Here is a 17,897-nt window from a genome sequence, read left to right as displayed (position 1 = left end):
GCGGGTTCTGCCTTATGTCATTCCATACTCCCTATCCCTAGTTAAACTTAATCCTTTTTTTTTCCCTTTTGTCTTTCTGGATTTTCAGTAAACTGAAACTGAAATTATACTGGGGGGGTGGAGGTGGGAGGAGGGGGAAAAAAAGAGAGAGAAAGAAACCCAAGGATATTTTTAAGTCCCCAAGGTGAAGAAATTGAGAGAGTTAAGAGTCCAGAGCATATCTTACACTCAGGGGTACTATCTGGCATTTTTAAGGAGGCAATTAGTTATATGTATGTATTAATATTTTCTCCCCAACCCAAGTGTTACAAAGGTGTGACAGAGAGGTCAGAGTTGCAGTGGGATCTTTCTTAGCCCCCTTCCTAACCCCACCCCCAAAGAAATGATTCTGATTTAAATTGCCGGAAAAGTCCATCTATGGGTCTAGTCAAATTTCAGAGCAGCAAACTTGGCCCATAAGGTATTTTGAAGCCTCCTAGACACTTCTAAGGAAGCCATGGTTTGTGGACAGATGGGGAAGGCTCTGGGAGCTCTGTGTGACACAACCCCAAGCCCACACAACAGTCATGTGGCCGTATCATAGGTCGAAGGAGCCAGAGAGGGAGGGTTGGGTGGATGCGTCAATGAGCTCCACAATACAGATTCAAGGGCTGATCCATCCACATGTTCGTGCTCTGGGAGGGCAATTAACGACGCCTAAAAACTTGCTCTTCTTGGGGCTCTGTGGACTGCTCCAAAGTCAGGGATTTGATTTAATGAGTTTGAACATTGCAGAAGAGAGAAAGAGAGAGAGAGAGAGAGGAGAGAGAGAGAGGAAATAGGAGAGGAGAGTAAGAGAAAAGAGAGGAAAGAGAGAGGAGAAAGGAGAGAGGAGGGGAGAGAGGGGAGAGAGGAGAGAGAGAGAAGAAAGAAAGGAGAGAGAGACAAAGAAAATGAAGAGAAAGGAGAGAGAAAATGAAGAGAAAGGAGAGAGATGAGAGAGGAGAGGGGGAGGAGAGAGAGGAGGAAAGGAAAGAGTAAGAGAGAGACACACACGTTTAGTTTCTGAGTTCTGTCTTCACTTTTTAACTCTAAAAAGGAGAACATTTCAGAGGGATTTTATCTGAGCCCCAAGACCGGTGTGCGGCACCCAAGCACCCCACACTCCATCGAAAGACACATGGGGCCCTCCGAAAGACTAAATGCATGCCCACGGGTCCTCAAACTCTCAAACAAAATTGGAGAGCTCCATTCCTCTCCGAGAGAGGCATGCCTAAAAGGTTATTGATTGGGGTCTGAAGGACACTGTGTTTATTACAGAGGAAGCCAGCACCAGGTACAAGTGTGAGGAATTAATGATGGCTTTGTCAGTGTCCATGCTGGGGTGGGCAGCTATGGGACAACTGTCAATCTATATGGTAATACATTCCCAAACTTCATAAAATCAGTGATGTGAGAAAGCATTGATTTCTCTCAGAGCTCGATAGAACTGGCAGAGAGAGAAAGAGAAGTTTCCTGGCATTAACACCTCAAGTCTGCAGAGGGGCGGGTGGCTCTGGCTTCCAATTTGCTTAAGTAGTTTATGATGTGATGTGTAAAATTTCTTATTTGTATTTCCAGCCCCAAAGGAGAACAGAGCACGCAGGACATACAGCCTTGGAAGATGGTGACTACGGAAAATACCCCGAAGCAGCAGAGGGAACACATTCCCCGTGCACATTTTCAAACGCCATCTATACCTGAAGTGCGAACTCTGACTTCACAGGCACAAAAGAAACACTGCTGAAGAGGTTGGATTTTTTTCCCCCTTTAAACAATATTAACTGCATTCAACTCAACATTAGGACAAAAATGAAGATCCCAGAGGCCAGCTGTAGGGTTACTCCCCACTACAGCATTGTAACTGACTCTCTAAAACAAAACAGTTCCAAGTAAGTTATTTTCAAGGATACTGGGGGAATAAAGAGAGGACCACTTTCCTAACAAAACTATCCTTCTTTATAAAACCCTCCCATTCATCAAACGCAGAGGCCAATCCCGCCATCTTTTTACTGCCTTTGCTTCACTCGTAGCTGAGTTTTTAAGATTGAACCTAGCTTAAGAAATAAGAAGTGTGAATTCTGCTGATAAGTAGAGATAATTCTTTATGGGTGGTTCCCAGGAGACCAGTGAGAATGTAAATCCTGGGAGGCTCTCCAAAGACCTTGTTGAAAATATGCCATGCATTTTTTTTTTTGGATTATGAGTGGTTTTACTTGTTTGGCAATCAAATTCCCTCCCTTTAAATAGTAGTGCACTCTCCCCCCCCCCCCCGCCCCAAATTCAGGAAAATATCGGTAAACGTTGCTTTTATGAAAAATTCTAAAAGTAATTTCCTATCAAATGAGCACTTAAGAGTGTTAAATATGCCAAGTACTAACAATTCTGTTAAAGTCTGAAAGGAGTCAATGTGTATCCCCCCACTAGGGTAGTACGCCACGATTACACAGACCAAGGTCGAAATGAGACACAGCCCCCTATCCCCCAACACAGAGTAAATTATTTCAGAATTAAACAGAAATGTAAATGCAGCCACATGACAACATCTTTTGGAATATGTGTAACTTACCCAGAAAATGTCGTCTTTTGAAAAACAATCTTGAGATTAAATAATATTTAGCTGCACTTCTGCATTCACAACAAGCAATCTGTCTACATTTTTTTCCAAATGCAAGAAAATACTTAAAGCCATTCTAGTTGGGCTTTATAATATTTTACATAAACATTCTCCACTGATCTGTTGTAAATATTTTAATGGTAATGTTCTTAGCAGACGCACAATAAACCCATAACTAACCACAGAGCATTGCATGTTTTCTTCATAAATCAAGACTACCTAATGCAATTTATCTTTTAGAGGAAAAAAATGTTTAACTAACCACAGTTCTTCGTTGCTAAGAAATCCACAAAGAAGCACCTTATCTCTGTAATGACTTGCTTTGGCTTCCCTATATTTACTGCTTAATGATCGGAAGCATTTAATTTTCAAAGTTTCATTAAAACCCCTCTACAAGGCTGATGGATAAGCAGTAGTGATTTCTGATAGAAGCTACTAGAAGCCATTAACCTGCATAGGGTACTGGGGGTGGGGGGGGGTGGGGGTGAGGGGGAAGCAAACACAGGAGAAAATCTTTTTTTTTTTTTTAATCCAAGTCTCTTTTCCTCTTTGTCATTATTAAACTCCAGCGCATCTATTCCAAGTTTGATCTTCGATACGGATATGAGGCATTGCTGCCTGGAAATGAAAGTCTAAGATAAGGTGGGATTCTTAAAGAGAACCTTCATGAAAATAAATAAATAAATAACCTAACTTGCCATTTATTGGGAAGGGGAAATCAATACAAAGGCCTAGAAACTGGAGGAAGAGAGGACATTTTTTAGGTACAGGTCAGAGTTTATCAAGCCGTCTCTTCTGCAATGTAATTTACTTGCTAATAAGACTAAGGGGCTAGACCTGAACCCCATGTTATTGCCGGAACACTGGGTTTTAAAAAATTTTCTCCTTGCTTCTTGGGGCGTGCTTCTTTATTTGTTTGTTTGTTTGTTTGTTTTGTCCCTTCCCTCCCCTGACTCAGAGTAGGCAGGGAGTGAGGTGGATTTTTTTTGAAGGCCCACCAGGGCCCAATTTCCGTGGCCTCCCCTGCAAGCAGCCACAAAAGCAGCCAGAAGAAAAAAAAGAAGGTATGGCAGAAGCCGGCCTACCCGTCTCGTCGTCGGACTTATTCTCGTTGTCGGAGTCAGTCAAGGTCAGGGCCGAGTTCTCCCGGCTGGAAAGGCCCGAGCTGCGTCTGGACTTTAGCCCTCGCCCCCAGAGCCGGATGGCGTGTTCCGGAGACATCCCTCCCTCCGTGTCCGAGTCGGCGTCCGAGCCCGTGCTCAGGGAGTATCCCTGCTGCAGGATCCCCATGTCCGAGCAGTAGCCGCTGCGGTGTGGGGACGGCTCGCAGATGCCCAGCTCAGCGAGGGTGAAGTTGGTTCCTGAGGGGGGGGACAGCCGCAGACAGACCAATTACAATGCGGGAAATGCTTGGCAAAGGTCAGGTGAATCGCAGAAGCCGCACGTCCCTCCCCTTTTCCCCTCCCAAACCTCTGGGGGAAATCTGGGGCTGGAGTCATCATACAGTCATCATACAGTCATCACACAAAATCTAGGTTCGATCCCTGGCACCCCATGAAGTCCTCGGAGCACCAACAGGAGTGATCCCTGAGCACAATAGAGACAGAAATAAGCCCTGAGCAGTGCTGGTGTCCACCCCCACTCCTCCTCCCTTCCAAAACAGACAGACAAAAAAAAAAGACCTACTGTGAGATCTATCACAGTGGGAAGAATCTGAAGGGGACTCTGCCCTCTCCTATTTAGGATCTGGGGTGTAAAAAGTGAGACAAATACAGAAATCAGTAGAGATCAAGAAACAAACACCAGTTTCCACCCAAGGTTAGAAGATGTGATGTGATCAATGATTGGGAATTGGAACATTGTATGACTGAAATCCAATCATGAACAACTTTGTAACTGTGTCTCACAGGGTGAGTCAATAAAAAAAAAAGCACTTAGTGGCCTCAAAATAGCACCATAGAGTTAAAAATCCACCAGGTTGAGAATAAAGGTTAATAGATAGGAAGCACTGATTTTGCTCCAAGCATCCTCAGGTTTGTACCTTTCACTGGTGGTGGTAGATCAAGGACATATCCGGAGGTGCTCAGGGGTTACTCCAGGCTCTGTGCTCTGGAATCATTCCAGGAGGTGCTCAGGGGACCATCTATCATAAAGAAACATTGTTTGCTAACGCTTCACTTGATGAAGATGACACTATCACAGAATCACTTTGTAGACAGAAGGTGAGGAACAGACAGAGGTAACCTACTCTTCTACAAGGGACAGACGCTTGGGTCTGATCCGTGAGCCGCTGCCTCCCTTGTCATAGATCGAAACCCTACAGTGCAAGTGAGCAGAGCAACACACTGGTCCCATCTTCCCACGCAAAACCCTCCTGGGGATGGGGACTCCCTGGGTTTCTTCCACCTTGACTTTCTCATCTCCTCTAATCTATCTTAGGATCATGGTACGTCTGTCCCAGACTGGATGTCTTAACAAGTCTGTGCAGTGTGTTACCCAACTCATCAGAAGAGGAAGATTTGGCTCCTTTATTCTGAAGTGCTGTCACACAATTTCTCTTTGCTTACACAACGAAGATCCATGAGTAGGGGCCTGGCATGGAATGTGAAGATGTGTGTGTGTGCATGGTTGTATGGGGGTGGGCACGAGGCTCAATAGAACAAAGAAGATGCCTTTATTTGACACCAACTTTACTATGTGACAGACACTCAGAGAAACTCTTCACAGAGTCGCTCTCATTAAGTCCTGCCACAGGAGAGGCAGGAAAGATAGTACAGAAGTTACGGCCCCAGCTTTGTATGCAGCTGACCTGGGTTGGATCCCTGGCACTGCATACAGTCCCTCAAGCACCACCAAGAGTGATCCCTGAGCACAGAGTCAGAAGTGGTTCCCAATATCCCCCTCCAAAATAAACAAATACGTTAATTAAAATAAATCTCTCAGGGGGCTGGAGTGATAGCACAGTGGGTAGGGCATTTGCCTTGCACGTGGCCGAGCCGGGTTCAATTCCCAGCATCCCATAGGGTCCCCCAAGCATGGTCAGGAGTAATTCCTGAGTGCATGAACCAGGAGTAACCCCTGTGCATCACTGGGTGTGACCCAAAAAGAAAAAAAAATAAATTAAATAAATCTTTCAGACATACCCCAAGGGTTTAGAAAACTGTCCACCTTAAAGAAATCTTAGGGACTGGAGTGATAGCACAGCGGGTAGGGCTTTTGCCTTGCATGCATCCGACCTGGGTTCAATTCCCAACATCCCATATGGTCCCCAGAGCATAGCCAGGAGTAATTCTTGAGTGCATGAGCCAGAAGTAACCCTTGTGCATTGCTGGGTATGACACAAAATAAGAAAAAAATAAAAACAACTTAAACACTGTGTTGGGCTACACTAGCACATGACAAGGACAAATGGAGATGTTACTGCTGCCCGCTTGAGCAAATCGATGAGTAACAGAATGTCAAGTGACCAAATACCGTGTTTATAATCACACCGTCAGACCGAGTCTGCAGACCTCGAGTCCATATTCATTCTACAGTGCCAAGTGGTCTCCTCAACAAAGCCAGAGCACAGAGCAGTAATAATATTTTTTGTACAGGGAGTGCTCTAAATTATGCCCTTTATGATTTGTCTTTACAAAAGACATCCCTTTTTTTCTTTTTTCTTTCTTTTTTTTTTTTTGGTGGGGGGAGAGGGGCAACACCCAGTGGTGTTCAGGGATTATTCATGGCTCTGTGCTCGGGAATCACTCCTGGCAGTACTGAAGAACCATAGGAGGTGCCCGGGATCGAACCTGTGTCAGCCATGTACAAGGCAAGTGCCTTAATCACTGTAAGACACTATCCCTCCGGCCCCTGCAAAGAACATCTTAAGGATTTTCAGACAAGCCAAATGAAATGGTGTGTGGTCCACCCTAGTCACTGACATAGGAAGTTTATAAACAAAGATATATATTGGTGGACAACTGGGAAAAAATTCAGTGAAGAAAGGGACTTCTCTGGTGTAAGGGAAGAAGACACCCTCACAAATAACCGCCAAATCAAGATTTACCTTTTCTATGAATAATGATTACATTAGGGACTGGACCAATCATTCTTGTTTCCAGATGCATGATAGAACTTAGCACTTTGTGTCAGTCCATTTCCATGGCGTCATTTCTCAGTCTTCATTTCAAAACACACTGAGCAACGATTTAGATTAACCTGTGGTGACTTTCATTGGTAATGGGTATGTGAATGTTTATTCTGAAGGGTTGTGTCTACCTTTTTTCACTGCACACTTTCCTCTACCTTACTGGCTCGTGGGAATGGAATCCCGCCCAGCTCATACGCATATGTCTCTGCAGAGTACACACTGTTCAACCCGAGAAAGACTTAGTGGGCCCTGGGCTGCTTTGCTACAACCAGTGCAGGGAAGGGAACTTCTGTCTACCATCCACATGGTCCTAAAAATTATTTTGTTTCTTCCCTGGGCAGAGTTTATCAGACTGTCTGAAATCCTCTGCCCAGTGAAGTCTATTCCTATTTGCAGCCCTGGGTATCAGGAATTGTCTCACAATCATGTACTTCGTTTTCAGTAACCCATGGAACTAAAACTATTGAGCTTACACACGGACACACACACACACACACACGATATTAAAATACCATCTTTGATTTTTTATGCTGAATTTGAAAAACATCCCCTATGAGGAGTTTCTTCTCTTTATAGGTCACATTTGGTTGAGACAATCATAAATATGTTGCCATTGTTTTGGATAACGAAAACGACCATAACTAAATCCTAAGAAGTCTTTATTCTGCATGCGGGTATTCTGAACTGATGTCATTTACTTCACAGTGTGTCTGCGTGAAGGAAGATTTCCCTGTGGGTTCACCATGTTATTTATCTGGCACTTGCTTCAAATACCAACTTGGGAAGAGAGATAAACAGCTATATGAGGGGAACCAGGCTTTTAGAACATCTCCTTTCAGTCTGGGTGAAAGTTACCAGCTGTAGGTCCAGTGTATGGGAAACAGGTTATAAGCATGACATAGCATTCTCAGTTATCAGACTCAGACCATCATAGGAATTCAACTTTTTTTTTTTTTGCTTTTTTGGGTCACATGTGGTGATGCACAGGGGTTACTCCTGGCTCTGCACTCAGGAATTACCCCTGGCGGTGCTCAGGGGACCATATGGGATGCTGGGAATGGAAGCTGGGTCTGCCACATGCAAGGCAAACGCTCTACCCACTGTGCTATCTCTCTAGCCCCAGAATCCAACTTTTTGATTCTTTGTTTTTAGTTTTGGGGCCACACCCAGCTGTGCTCAGGGCTTATTCCTGGATCTCTCCAGAAACCATATGGGATGCTGGGGATGGAACCTAGGTTGACCACATGCAAGGTAACCTACCCACTGTACTTCTGTTTCAGCCGCAAAGTATCATTTTTAAATTAAGAAAATCTTGAGCTCACCCTGGATCTGCAACTTTGCATGCTTGGCAAGTCACCACACATATGTAGATAAAAGAATTTTAGAAGAGTTTGATAAAAATTCAACACTTTAAACTTCAAAGTTAGAGCCTCCAAGTCACAGATGTCCAACAATGCTATCTGTCGAGAACACTGGGTGGATGTTCACCAAGAAATTTTGAAGGACTATGTTTACAGTAGCTTGAGAAAGGCAAACACTTTCCTCTACAAATGGAATTGTTTACCCCCAATTATTAAACTTCTAAACTCATCACTATCCCATGCCCAATAGGCCACATCTCCCCAAAGGTATTGGTTTTCTACAACTTCTCCCCAAGAATGTGCCCCTGACTTTATGAGCCTAGAACAGAAACTTCCCCAAATTTCCTGGCTTCCTGTTTGGAGTTAATGAGCCACACGTGAAAGGAGAACAATTGGCTTATCATTCATTGAAATGTTCAATCAATATTTATCATTCCTAATGCCATGTGGGGCACTGGGGAATCTCAAAGTGAGTATTTAAATATAGATTCTAAGACACACACTGATCAGGAAAACGACGTTAATCAGAGAGGCACATAAACCAAGTAACTATACTGTATATGGCAATCAATACTTCACAGGAAGAGGACAGGGAACCAGAAAATGTCATCCAGTGGTCCCAACTTTCATCCTTGCTCAGATCTCCACATCATGTTCATTGAGAGGGCCAGGGGGGCTTAGGAATCTGAGTTTAATCCATGGAGAAGCTTTGGTTTATTCTGCCAAATGATTTCCCACACATCCCTCTCTCTACATTTCTTTGAAACATTTTTTCATGTCATTTGTGGCAATAAGATGACCCATATTAAATCCATCTGCTCAAAATGTAAATTATAGAAGGAAATCTTAATACTATGTTAATTTACTTCTTTATATGTATCCTTTCTCATTAGTGGAAGACTGGTCTTGCTCTAATCCACCTTCTATCTGGTATAATTTAGTCTTTATTAACTTCTAGTGGAGAACTTAATAGTGTAAAACTGAACAGAAGACTGACTAGTAACTATGCGATTCTCCGAGCTAAAGTTTCTTGAGGAAGGAAATCAACACTTTGTTCCTTTCTTACTATTTGCAGAAAGATAAAAAGAGGCACAATATTTTATCATTTATGGAATATGTTGATCCTCTGCTCCCACCATCCTGATATCACAAATAAAACTGGATAAGAACAAGGTATCAGATTCATTTAAATTAGGTTTTGGATACCATCATCACCAGGATGAGAATCCTTCTATGTATATAGATGATATACAAAATCTGTGATACTAGCATCATGGAATTTTAGTGTATTTTAGAGCCAGGGATGAGAATGTTAATATCAAAACACTGTTAGCTCATTAGCTGAGTGGAACAGAATTCTTTCACAATGATTTGCCAAACAACTGTCTTTTGCTTAAGGTATCTTGTCTTGACCATCTCGATGGATAATCCGGATCCTTTCCAGAATTTTTCAGAGAGAAACTGCAACGGACAGGGAGTGTTGTCCTTTGACCAGTGGGTTGTACAGGGGCACAGACCATTCTGTGGAAGGTTGTGTCCACATAGACTGATCATGGCTTTATTTTCCAAGTTTTTTATCAACTTCTCACTCTGAAATAACCTTTAGCTGGGAGAAGCGCATATGTCACCAAGTCAGAATTATCATGTCACGGCAATACCAGGGAATACAAATAGCACTGAAAATGTCAGCATTTGAACAGATATTTCTACTATGCGGCAAGGAGATAGAAGTTAACGGTAGTAGAGGAGCATTATAAGAGATGATTTTTTAAAATCATCTAAATGTTTATCGTGTCAGCCCCTCAGTGTAAGAAGACTTTTACAAAGAGAAGTGAAAGTTGCTCTAACATGTGCCTGAGTGATCACTTTAAGAATTCTCTGGGGGCCACGGTGATAGTACAGTGGGTAGGGCATTTGCCTTGCATGCAGTTGACCCAGGTTCAGTCCTCAGCATCCCATATGGTACCCCAAGCACTGCCAGGAGTAATTTCTGAGTGCAAAACCAGGAGTAACCACTGAGCATAGCTGGGTGTGGCCCCCAAAAGTAATAATAATAATCACTGTCACTGTCCTCCTGTTGTTCATTGATTTGCTCAAGTGGGCCCAGTAACATTGGAGATTTGTTAGTGTGTTTGGCATATTGAACACGTCATGGGTAGCTTGCCAAGCTTTGCTGTGCAGGCGAGATACTCTCGGTAGCTTGCAGGGCTCTCTGTGAGGGGCGGAGGAATCAAACTCGCGTCGGCCATGTTGGCTATGTGCAAGGCAAACACCCCACCTGCTGTGCTATCGCTCCAGCCCAATAATCATCATCGTCATCCTCCTCCTCTAAGGGCCAGACTGATAGTACTGTGGGTAGAGCGTTTGCCTTGCACGCGGCGAACCCAGGTTCAATCCTCAGCATCTCATATGGTCCCCCAAGCACTGCCAAGAGTAATTCCTGAGTGTAGAACCAGGAATAACCTCTAAGCATTGCTGGGTATGACCCCAAAAGCAAATATATATACATATATATGTATACATACACACACACACAAACACACATATATCTGTTCTCATTTCAAGCACCAATTGTTATCAGCAATTAATGCCATCAATGAACTGCTGATAACAGGAAGTGGTATCAAGCCAGTTCAACTTTCAACAGTAAAGTTTGTGAAACGACAGGTTTCCACAAAGTCAATAAAAGTGATTGAAATGAGACAACCAGAACCATAAGCAAGGCCAGAGAATAACCAACATAGCAAACAGAACGGAGCCACTGAAAAGAGAACGTAGAAATGGACATTGGGATAACAACAGATTCTTCCAAAGGTGACTCTGATTCCAAGTCAAGATGGAATGACCCAACATCTCTCTTCTCCTTTCAAGTAGCACTGTAGCACTGTCCTCCCGGTGTTCATCAATTCGCTCGAGCAGGCACCAGTAACGTCTCCATTGTCAGACTTGTTGTTACTGTTTTTGGCATATCAAATATGCCAAGGGGAGCTTGCCAGGCTCTGCAATGCAGGCAGGATACTCTCGTAGCTTGCCGGGCTTTCTTAGAGGGACAGAGGAATCGAACCTGGTCAGTTGTGTGCAAGTACAGCACAGAATTCTGGAGAATACATATTAATAACCAGGTTAAAATAGTGCAGAGGGGGCACATATTAATAACTAGGTTGAAAACAGTGTACTCAGGAATTACTCCTGGCGGTGCTTGAGCATAAGCCTGGCTGATTTGGGACCGGAGCCCTAATGGTGGTCGGGTGGTATTTTCCTGGGGTTGTTTTTGGGCTTCATCCCCTCCAGAACAAGTGCTGGAGAAGTGAACAACAGGTGCAGCCAGCCCCGAGTAAAGCAGGCTCTGTGCCAAGAGGGCCTCCCCCTTTCCACGAACACACCACTCTGGCATCCAAACTCATCCAGCAGGAAGCCAGAACTGCCATGCTCATGGGGAAGCCAGCTACCACACACGGTTTGCACGGGCAGTCATGGGGTGTCTGGGTGGTGGGGATCCTGAACTTGCCCACAGTGGATAATAAAACACCAACCTCTCTCTATGTGTGTCAGAGGAGGGAAATGTGAAGTCGATATTAAATGCACAACTCTAGCGTAGAAAGTGAAAAATCTAACACCCCCCTCTCTCCCTCTACTCTGCACTGCAAGAATGCTTTCTTTTCTCTTCTTTTTTTTTTTTCTTTTCTGGGTCACACCTGGTGATGCTCGGGGGTTACTTCTGGCTCTGCACTCAGGAATCACCTCTGGTAGTGCTCAGGGGACCATATGGGATGCTGGGAATCAAAACCGGGTCGGCCATGTGCAAGGCAAATGCCCTACCGCTGTGCTATCGCTCCAGCCCCTCTTTCTTTTCTTTTTCTTTTTTTGCTTTTTGAGTCACACCCGGCGATGTTCAGGGGTTACTCCTGGCTCTGCACTCAGGAATTACTCCTGGTGGTGCTTGGGAGTCCCTACAGGATGCCGGGGATTGAACTCACGTCGACCACATGCAAGGCAAATGCCCTACCCACTGGACTATCACTCCAGTCCAAGAATGCTTCCTCTTCCGGGGGATCTCCAGCAGAAAGTGGGGGGATCAAGGATTGTCCCCCCTCCAACCCTGAATTCAAACTTTCACAGTCTTGATGCCCAGGTCCCCTGTCAAAAGGGAAGATTTAAATCAGGTCCCAAGTTTATAACGCCTCCAACCTCAAATAGCCTGGATATAATTTTTGCAAAGCCCTCTTCAGAACAGGGACAAGGAAAACCTCTACTTGAAGGAGGAAGCATAACTGTTTACAGAAAAGGTTAATAAGAAGTCCTTAGGAAAATGAATGAATCCATTCATCAAATCATTTTTTGGAAGAAATAAACCAGACAACCGTTTATGTTTATGCTGACCAATGCACATGAAGTGAAGACTGAGATACTAGACCATCAGAAGCATTCCTGATAAAGTTTGGTCCCCAAGGAGGAACATTATAGCTCATCTTTTAGAACAATTCAAGTTTAGCTGGAATAATAAATTGCATTAAACATAAGCGGAAATTGTGTTCATGACTTCCATTTTTTTAAATTTTACACTCTAAGGTTGCCTTAAATTATCAGCATCATTTGGATATGAAATATGGTTTCTTTTATAGCAACTCCTTTTGAAAGAGCTTTTCCCCTCTGGTATCATTTACCCTGAGACAAAGAAAGTCTCCTGTAAATAAACATGGGTCACTTTCCTTGAACAAATGTTAAAAGTCTCTATTTCAAAGTCAGCAATGCATACTGCCTCCAAAGTTTCTCATTTAGGTATTTAAGAAAGTGACATACATCATGTCACCATTTTTATCCTAATTAGTGAGGTAATTTGGCCTTAAGCTTTATAACACAGAATGTTACTAAAAAAAAAGTGACAATTAGAAATGAAGAAAACTTTCATTGCTTTGGGTTAAACAAAATATGCCACCAAATTGTTGCCTTATGTTTTAATAGTAATACATTATATTTAAATTTTGAGCAATTATAGATGTGTCTGAGCTATACAAAGGAATCTGTCAGAACTATTATCGATCTTATCTAAAATATTATTTTACTATGAATTTACATTCTACACACTAGCATATGCAAGGACTACAATTTTGAAAGCGGCTGATGGAACTACTTATGAATTCTAATGTGTATACAAGAATTCTTCACACAAACTCTCTCTTAATGCCCTTCTAAAGTTCATCTGATTTTACACATTCAGATATTTTTCCCAACTGTTGACAAAACCATCTCCCCACAAAACCCTGTGGCTTAAAACGACAGTGTATGTCTACATACATTATTATTATTCATAAAAATTTAAGCCAAATATTTATATTTCAAAAATGTGCTTTAAGAGATGTGCTGTTCTCTTTGGTGTATACTTAAAGTGATAATATTTTGATATTGCAAAACTTTTAATGATTTGGATCTCTCTCTCTCTCTCTCTCTCTCTCTCTCAATGTTGGGCTAAGTCACCACCTTTACAGCTTGCAACTCCAATCACTCCCGTACAAACACACACATTCCAAATCCAGGAAATGCTGAAATGGCGAGAGCAGACCTGAGTATTTCCAACATCCTCGGTCTCTCTTCGAGGTGAAGAACTCTCCGAGAGAAAGGTGACTGTGCCATTCTCCTCGCAGAGACTGGCATTTTCACGCTCCAACCTGAATAAAGACCAATTTGGAAAAGCCGGAAGGGATCACAACAAAAGATTCCCCCGGAGGTGACTGCCACTTTGTAAATAGAAACGAAATGTCCAGGAGACTCACTCACTTGCAGGAGACTCTCCTTTTGTGATTAAAAAAAAAAAAATTCCCAGCCAGATGAAAAATCGAGTCCCAGATTTCAGAACTCTGTCATTTACTCCACATGCCAGGTTACTAACAAGGGCTGCCTGGTGACGAGAGGATAGAACATCTTTACAATTTTTAATTTTTTTTTTGTTTTTTTTGCTTTTTGGGTTACACCCGGCGATGCACAGGGGTTACTCCTGGGCTCATACACTCAGAAATTAGCCCTAGTGGTGCTCAGAGGACCATATGGGATGCTGGGAACCGAACCCAGGTCTCTCACGTGCAAGGCAAATGCCCTACTGGCTGACCTATCGCTCCAGCACCCTCTAATTTTTTTTAATTAGAAGAAGAAAAAGCATACTGGTGAACTGCCTGTCATTATCTGTTTGTCTGTCTTTATGCCTGTGACCAACAACTAGACGAAGTTGCATTTCCTGAGAACTCTGGAATGGGGGAGAAAATGTCTTAAATGTACTTATATATAGTGTCCCAATCAATTAGGATGGCAGTCACTACATAGCCCAAGGTTAAAGTAAGAGATATGGTATCTGTTTTAACAATGCTCCTTGTCTATATATTAATAGAAGTTCTTCCTTCTGCTGAGTCTCCATGAACTCACTTATAAAATGGACCTAAAAATAATAACTACCATTACAGGGGTGTTGCAGGCATTAAGTTAGACAGGGCGGGTTTAAAAAAATTGCTGAGAACATTGCCTGCCAGAGAATAACTGTATAACAATTGTAGTTATGATGATTTAGTGTAAATAACTCTAAGTAATAATAGCAAATTATCTGGGCTGGAGCGATAATACAGAGGGTAGGGCACCAGGTTATTTGCTGCCAAACCAGGTTCAATCCCTGGCATGCCGTATAATAGCACAGCTAGGAGTGATTCCTGAATAGCGAGAGAAGTAGTCCCTGAGAATGGTAGGGTGTGACCCCACCCCCAATAAATAGCAAATTATCAAACACACAATTTTAAATAATAACTAAAAATAACTTACAGGATTTATAATACTATCTAAACTTTTCATTGATTTAGAAAATTGAAAAGATACTTTTTTTTCTAGGATTATGACCATTTCTTCTCTAATTTTGGAAGTCTTTTTTTTTAAAATAGGGATTGGTTTTATTAATCATTGTTTTATCTTTCAAAAGATTTTTCTTTTCTGATAGTTCCCACTAGATGAATTTTTTTTTGTTTATTAACTTCTACCCCCATGTAGACAAATTATACCTTTCGTCGTCTTTCAATTTATTCAATTATTTTTATCCTTATCTCTAAATTTCAATTCCTTATTTGTGTTCAGCCGTTGTTCAGAATATACTCCCTCACACCCCCCACACCCCCTCCTCCCTAGGGCCACATTCACCTCATCTCACAGTAGATTCAGGGTATTTTATTCTTATTTACAACTGAACAGTGGAATGTTTCCTTTGAACCTTACTATTGCTTTTAAAGGTAATGGGATATCTTGCATACATTTCTGGTTTTGAATTCTAATTGAATTGTATTTGACTAGATATAGGGCAGGCATCTAATGCGATTAATTCTTTGAGCAATTTTGGAATTTGTTTCATAGTTTTAACAAATTTTGGTTTGCATGGGGGTCACAAAGGACGGTGGTCAGGGCTTACTCCTGGGTTGTGGATCACTCTTGGGGATCACTCCTGGCAGGGCCTGTGGGACCACAAGAGGTGCTGCAAGAACAAACTGGGTCAGTCGTTTGCAAAATAAGCAAATTTCTGTATTATCTCTATGGCTCTATTTTGGCTCATTTCTCTCAAATTATGGAGGAACGGATCCAATTTTTAATTGTGCATTTTAATTTTTTCCCTTTTATGTTTTTCTATTTCTTTACTCTTCCTTCTGATCTGCTCCTCTTATCTTCTTTTGGAAACTGTGTTACAAGACATACACATTTATATTTGCAGTACAACGTGACCTTTCATCAACTGCAATTATAGTATATCATTATATGGGCTGGAATGATAGCACAGTGGGTAGGACGTTTGCCTTACACGCAGCCGACCCGGGTTCGATTCCTCTGTCCCTCTTGGAGAGCCCAGCAAGCTACTGAGAGTATCCCACCCACATGGCAGAGCCTGGAAAGCTCACCTTGGTGTATTCGATATGCCAAACACAGTAACAACAAGTCTCACAAGACATTACTGGTGCCCGCTAGAGCAAATCGATGAACAACAGGAGGACAGTGCTACAGTGCTACATAATAAATATATATATATAATTACATCAACTTCATCTTTCTTACTATCACTGACTTTGAAGTCTGCTATTCCTAGTATGCAGTCAAGCTTTCTTAAATTTGTTGAGGATAGTAAATATATTATATCTCTAAGTCCATTCCTTAACATTCTGTTTCTCTTTGTATTTAGACTACATCCCCCTGTAAGCAGCATGTTTGAAAACTTGCTATGGAAGGAATAGAACAATTTCTATCTTTAAAATGATGTGATGCCCTTTTTTTTTTTTAAATCAACATTATTACGGCTGTGGCTGAATTTGGGGAGACTATCTTTTCCTCTTTCCCCCTTGGTTTGTTTCTTACTGTATTTCCTATTTTTCCTGGGCGAATAACTTCTAAAACCCTATTTTAATACTTTCTGTGCTTTTTTTTACAGATGTGTTTATAAATTTTAGTGCTTGCTGTAGGGATTGTGATATGCATTTATATCATTCTAATTAGTTAAAATATTGATGGGAATTTTACCTCCAATCTATATGAATTCATAATGCCTTTGTTCATAAAATTTCCCAGCTATTTTGTCTTAAATACTTTCTTTCATACTCCTATTCTTTTCACTACTCTAAACATTTCCATCATTTTTGAAATCTCTTTTCATCCTGGCTGTCTCTAATTTTGTGACTCTGTTATTTCTCCAGTTGACTAATTCTCTCTTTAATGACTAGTGAGCCTCAACTTTCGACTCCAGTTCATTCCCATCTCTTCTTTTCATTTTAGTTGCTGAGAGATTTCTATCACATCCTTTAAGAACTCCATGGTTGTTTTTCACCACACTGATAACTATTCCCACTTCACTAATCAGTGAAAAGGAAAGACATAGGAATTCTTGCCTTCCTTAGTCAAAGTACATAACTGTCCAGAATAAAGTCATTAGTGACCAAACACTTGCTAATATTCCCATCAGTATTATGCTGTTACAAGTGTAAAAGTACAAAAAAAACCCCAGAGGGGTGGCATGGTTTTGTCATTGAATTTACTCTTACCACTAGACAAATAAAACTTTCTTGTTGAGCTGAATATATTCAAATATACCCAAAATACATTTAATGGAGTAATGTAACATGTGACTTTCTTGGTGAAATGTGAAAAACATTTGATGTTTCAACAGAGAAGCAACCAAGGTTAACTGAAATTTCAATCAGGGTCTATGCTTTTTCCACTGGCAGTGGTTGTGAAGGCCCCTATCTCCATTACGCACTAAATGTTTGGAAAATATTTTGATTCACTGAAGGATTATTGTAGCTTTCAAGAGTTAATTAGCTCCTCTGCAGTCTGACATCGAATGAGATGGGGAAATCACAGGCGAGAGTTCGGTAGATGTAGGTAACGATGATATTTTGCTTTAGTGACTAATCAGAGTCTGTATTATGACCAGAAATGCTGAGGGAGAAAGGTTAGTGGTTCTCTCTCTCTCTCTCTCTCTCTCTCTCTCTCTCTCTCTCTCTCTCTCTCTGTCTGTCTCATAAATCAATCCCTTTAAATGAAGTGCTCCATCACTAATTGCTGTTAGAACTCAGACCCTTGTTAAAACCATGGGCCTGTCGGCATCCTCTCAACAGGGAGAGGAGAATGGAAACGGAATCCAGAATTCTCTTTCTCTCCCTTTCCCACCTTGCTTCCTGTGTTCCAAACACATGTCGGAGGTTCAGAATACATGTAAAGCCTTAATTACATTTAGCATCTGGCAGCTGTTGACTTACAGTGA

General features: G+C 41.9%; 1 protein-coding gene across 1 annotated transcript in view; it reads right to left on the bottom strand.

Annotated features, from left to right (window-relative positions):
* LOC130041084 (teneurin-2-like) overlaps positions 1-17,897 on the bottom strand; it is a gene marked incomplete at its 3' end in the record, with an annotated part of 839,548 nt that overhangs the window by 738,363 nt on the left and 83,288 nt on the right. The window contains exon 2 of the mRNA XM_056133111.1: positions 3,721-3,996. Coding sequence (XP_055989086.1) covers positions 3,721-3,996 — 276 coding nt within the window. The remainder of the gene's footprint in view (positions 1-3,720; positions 3,997-17,897) is intronic.

Source organism: Sorex fumeus, unplaced genomic scaffold, assembly GCF_029834395.1.
Source record: "Sorex fumeus unplaced genomic scaffold, SorFum_2.1 ptg000097l, whole genome shotgun sequence".
Taxonomy (NCBI): Eukaryota; Metazoa; Chordata; class Mammalia; order Eulipotyphla; family Soricidae; genus Sorex; species Sorex fumeus.
Note: the sequence above shows the minus strand (reverse complement) of the source record. Positions and strands in the feature narration are given on the sequence as shown.